Genomic DNA, 5578 nt, shown 5'->3' with positions numbered 1-5578 from the left:
CTCCTAAGAAGATATGGAATCAGTGGTGAAGGCGTGCTCGATCTTTTGACCAGAGAAAATTATGTTAAAACTGTAGCATTTCTGTCCACTTAAAACCATAAGGAGACACTACAAGAAAACTAACGTTACCTCCCATTTTTCAAGATGTGTCATGTTGGATGCTATCGGAATTTTTACCAAGCTCCTCACAACAAAAACAGGACAAAAGAAAGAAATAGTGTTGATTGAACCACTGAGTATTGGTATTTGGTATTTTATCTTTCATTTATTCTTTGTGTTGATATTTAACTGCCAATTGTGCACAAAATAAACAACTAGCCAAAACTCTTGACTTTTTCCACATAGAAAATTGATCAAAGTTCGTGGTAACGGTTGAATTGAGCCACTGAAGAAGACAGAACTAAGAATCAGTTTATATCATGGAAAAATATAGCACTCTCTCTCTCCCTTGCTCTCTCTCTCTCCTCTCTCTCTCTCTCTCTCTCTCGCTTTTGAAATATTGGCAGCAGCTGCCAAACTCTCTCTCTCTCTCTCTCTCTCTCTCTCTTTCTCTCTGTCTCTCTCTTTCACTTGAAATTGAAGCTTTGCAAGTTGCAACAGATATGAATCAGAACAGAATAACACAACCAGCATTAGAGACATGACAAAAAGAGTGCAACATACAATGGTTACACTTACACTGTGCTGTCTTTCGCATCTTCTATTCTTCTTTGTATTATCAGCAATGGCCAAAGATATTGATCTTCTAATTTCATTCAAGAATTCTCTCCCAAATCCTAATTTGTTATCCAACTGGAACTATATGCATGGAGTGTGTGAATTTCAAGGCGTAACATGTAAAGGAAGCCAAGTGTCCTCTCTGACCATTCGAGAGCAACCACTCGAAGCAGACTTCAATTCAGTCTCAGCTCACCTCCTCTCTCTTGGCAGCTTAGAATCGCTCTCTCTCCATTCTACCAATCTCAATGGATCCATCTCATCCCTTGCAAACTGCACCATGCAACTCAAAGAACTGGACCTATCCAGTAACAACCTTCGAGGGTCTATCTATGATACGGTTTCTCTGGCGGCCTCCTGTCATTCTCTTGAGTCGCTCAACCTCTCCAATAACTACATTGACCAAGCCTTCAATCACTCCTCTCCCGTTTTCACCCGCCTGAAGATGCTTGATCTCTCCACCAACAAGATCACAACCAACCAAGATATCCAGTGGCTATTCTCTAACTTTTGGTTACTGAAACATCTAGACCTCTCCAATAACACCATTAAAGGGACCATACCACAAATTACCAATTGCACCTCTTTGCAATATCTTGACCTATCTTCCAATCAATTCATTGGTACCATACCGGCTGGTACGTTCTCAGGTTGTCTAAAATTAACTTATCTAAACCTCTCATCTAACCATTTTACCGGTATGGCCCCACCTGACATAGAGGTATGCACGAATCTCGTCAATCTGAGCCTCTCCAAGAATAATTTTTCTGGTGTATTCCCCATGTTATCCATGGTTGCAATGCCCAGACTCCGGGTTCTAGAGTTGGCATTTAATAACTTCAATGGTAATTTATCCAAATCTATTTCAAAGCTTACAAGTCTTGAGTTATTGGATCTTAGTGCAAACAGGTTCTCAGGCCCAATACCACGTCCATTGTGCACTTACAGTGTCTCACGCTTGAAAGTGTTATACTTACAGGATAACTATTTTATTGGGTCTATACCCGATTCACTTTGCAACTGTACCAACTTGGTCTCACTTGATTTGAGCTTGAACTTTTTTTTCGGGTCCATACCTAATTCTCTAGGGTCCCTCTCCAACTTAAAGGATCTCATAATGTGGCAAAATAATTTGCATGGTGAGATACCAGCTGAGCTCTCATCCCTCAAGTCACTCCAAAACTTACTTTTGGACTACAATAACCTAACCGGTGCAATACCTGATGGGTTAGTTAACTGCACCAGCCTTAACTGGATTTCTCTCACAAGCAACCGGCTTACGGGGTCGATACCAATTTGGATTGGTAAGCTAGAAAAGCTTGTTATTTTATCACTTCGAAACAATTCCTTTATTGGGTCAATACCACCTGAGCTTGGAAATTGTAAGGACCTGTTATCTTTAGATTTGAACACCAACCAACTTAACGGGTCTATTCCATCCAGTTTAGCTAAACAGTCTGGTAAGATTGTGTTGGAAAAATCACTGGAATCTCGGCCGTATGTTGCCTTCGCAAACCCCGAAAATAGTCAATGTCATAGTGAAGGAAGTATTTTGGAATTTGATGGGATCCGAATGGACGACTTAATGCGCTTACCAAGTAAACAGTATTGTAATTTCACTAGAGTTAATTTTGTTGTCACTGGCATTTATTATGGATATACAAATAAGGCATCAATGATTTTTCTTGATTTGTCATACAACCAGCTCGAGGGACCAATACCAATAGAGATTTCTGCAATGAAAAATTTAGTGGTCTTGAATCTAAAGCACAATCACTTATCAGGACCTTTGCCACAAGAACTAGGTGGCCTGATCCACTTAACATTGCTCGATTTATCGCATAATACTTTTGAAGGTAGCATACCCTCATCCTTTTCGGTATTATCCTTGACAACATTGGATCTGTCAAATAACCGGCTAAGCGGGCCCATACCCGAATTGGGTTCTTTGATTACATTCCCCAAATATGTTTTTGAGAATAATTCAGGTCTTTGCGGGTTACCATTGCCACCTTGTAATGATTGGTCCATTCCAACAGGGGATGTGCCTCAGCAGTCATCAACAAATTATAGATCTTCTCAGGGCTGGTGGATTGCACTAGGGTTACTGATCTTCATCTTCTCGATAATTGGGTTTATAATTGGTCAATTTCTGCGATAAGTTAGCATTTGTCTTGGATGGAACTATCTGCAAGTGCTATGTTGGGAGATGTGTTTGGATGAAATCTGATTTGTATACCTCATTAAATGTTTTGGAGTTATTAATTTAAGTTTCAATTACAAATTTCATATATGAATAATTGGTTTTATTCTTTGTCAAAGGGGTTGTATCATGTTTCTTTCATTCTTTTTCTCTCTGTTTTTTTTTGTTCATTTGTGCATCCATATATATATATGGTAGGGTCATACTTCCTGTCTGCTACGAGTATAAAAAAGACGAAATGATCATAATTGATGGTTTGAATTTTGAAACCAAAAACGAAGAAAATGTACGTATTGACAAAAAAAAAAAAGGAAATAAAAAAGTGGCAACTGGCAAAAACAGAGAGCCTTAGCAGTAGAAACTTGTGTATTCCTGATAGGAAAGTCGAAGTTATGGGCTTAAGGCCCAAATAAACGGCAACTTATTTCAAGGTTGCCCCATATCTGGCCCATGAATTATTTATTAGGTTTGATCGAGCTTACACGGCCATTTTTATTAGAGGAGGGTTCAAATGCACCTAAATTTTGGTGCACCCAAATGCACCATATCCTTTTTCTCTGTTTTCAAAGTCTGAATAGTCAATCCGAACCGTTAGATGCGATCTACATATTAAGATGTGCTTGGATACCAAATTTTACATTTTTTGGAATTTTTTTACTATTTATTAAGCCACTTTGAAAATCGCTGATCCAATGGTCCAGAAAATGTAAAATCAGCGATTTTCAAAGTGGCTTAATAAATAGTAAAAAAAAATTTAAAAAATGTAAAATTTGGTCTCCAAGCACATCTTAATATGTAGATCGCATCTAACGGTTCGGATTGACTATTCGGACTTTGAAAATGGAGAAAAAGAATTTGAAAGATAGGGTGCATTTGGGTGCACAAAAATTTGGGTGCATTTGAACCCTCCTCTTTTTATTAATACCCAAAAAAAAAAATATTTTTACCAAAATAACTAGAAAATTAGTTTTTTTTTAAATCTAACAAGACCGCCAGGATCACTGGCGGTCCAGTTCCATACCAGACCGCCAGGACCCGGGGCGATCCAGTAGGGACCAGACCGCCAGCGTTCTGGGCGGTCCGGTTTTTTTTTTTTTTTTTTTTTTTTTTTTTTTTTTTTTTTTTTTTTTTTTTTTTAAGAGAGAGATCTGATTTTTTTTTCTTAATATTTTCATTTGTGAAGTTTTAGTTTTTTTTGCTTAGAGTATTTGTCAAAAAATAACGTCATTTAGGGAGAACCCCTGAGCATCCGAAGCATCAGAATTAAAATCAGAAAATACATAAAATGGGCAAAAAGTGACGCAACCCTAAAAACATAAAAGACATAAAAAAAACATAAAATACATAAAAAAAAACATAAAAGACCCTAAAAACTCTAAAATTATAAAGAAAGGTCCAAAAGTCCATGAAGGAAGGCTCGGATCGCGAATCTGAGCCCGAAAATGGGTGAAACGAATCTATAGATTGGTTTCTGATCCGGTTTTGGGCTGTGGAGTTCCAGTCAAAATTTTAGCCCGATCCGACGGACGGATCAAAAGTTACGCCCCTTTTCGTGAAGCATGCGCAGGACCATATTGCATCACATCTTCTGGTTTTGGTTTGAGAAGATCAGATCGGAGAGAAGCGTGAAGCGAAGTGAATGCTATGTTTTAAACCCTAGGCGTGCGTTTGAAAGAGGTGCGCGGGACTTAAAATGAAATTTTTTTAGCTTTACTGTCGGCTGTTTATAAATAGGCGACACTAATAACTGAGAATTTTTTTTAGCTTTAGTGTCGGCTGTTTATAGATAATTCTTGAATAATCTCTTAGGCTTTTAACTAAACAAAATACCGATCGTTGTACTAAAACTTAAACTGCATTTTTGAGGCACTAAACGATGTTTTTTTTTTAATTCTGATGCTTCGGATGCTCAGGGGTTCTCCCTAAATGACGTTATTTTTTGGCAAATACTCTAAGCAAAAAAAACTAAAACTTCACAAATGAAAATATTAAGAAAAAAAAAATAAAAAAAATAAAAAAAATAAATAAAAAAAAAAACCAGACCGCCCAGAACGCTGGCGGTCTGGTCCCTACTGGACCGCCCAGGGTCCTGGCGGTCTGGTATGGAACTGGACCGCCAGTGATCCTGGCGGTCTGGTTAGATTTAAAAAAAAACTAATTTTCTGGTTATTTTGGTAAAAATGTTTTTTTTTTTTAGTATTAATAAAAATGGCCGGAGCTTACATTATCCATCAAAATAAATAAGAAAAATGTAGGTGCCTGATGGATAAGGTTTGTGATATTGTAGTCTAGAGTGGAAAATATGTGGTCGTGTCCAAAATATTTATTAAGGAGTGGTTTCAGCATGCGAATGGTCACGTCATGTGAGTCACGCCGTGTTCAAATGTGCTGTGATTAAACGTGACTTACGTGATCATTTTATCATAATTGAAATTAGTTTATTCAAAAGTCACCATATGACTAAGACCTAATGATCCTAATTAAACGATCCTTTCTTTATATAACATTAAACTTAATTAATCTCATTTATTAATTAATTGGGTAAATATGTGAGTTATTAGATTTTTAGATAGTAAATACGTAATTATAGAAATTTCGATGGTAAATACATAATTTCACAATTTTAGAGTAGTATATATGAAATTCTCCCTTTAAAAA

The 5578-nt window shown here is 37.1% G+C and overlaps 1 protein-coding gene across 1 annotated transcript; it reads left to right on the top strand.

Annotated features, from left to right (window-relative positions):
- Positions 1–489: 489 nt before the first annotated feature.
- On the top strand, positions 490–3061 carry LOC144549618 (brassinosteroid LRR receptor kinase BRI1-like). Its single transcript, XM_078298393.1, has one exon. It carries the CDS (start codon positions 641–643, stop codon positions 2876–2878), a length of 2238 nt encoding a protein of 745 aa, XP_078154519.1. The 5' UTR covers positions 490–640; the 3' UTR covers positions 2879–3061.
- Positions 3062–5578: the final 2517 nt, after the last annotated feature.

This window comes from Carex rostrata, chromosome 35 (genome assembly GCF_964058835.1).
Source record: "Carex rostrata chromosome 35, lpCarRost1.2, whole genome shotgun sequence".
NCBI classification, from domain to species: domain Eukaryota; kingdom Viridiplantae; phylum Streptophyta; class Magnoliopsida; order Poales; family Cyperaceae; genus Carex; species Carex rostrata.
The sequence above is the reverse complement of the archived record's forward strand: the minus strand, read 5'-3'. Positions and strand labels throughout refer to the sequence as shown.

What these genes read in the sequence shown, in the direction of transcription:
- LOC144549618 (XM_078298393.1), top strand. Translation starts at nt 641, where the DNA reads ATGACAAAAAGAGTGCAACATACAATGGTTACACTTACACTGTGCTGT.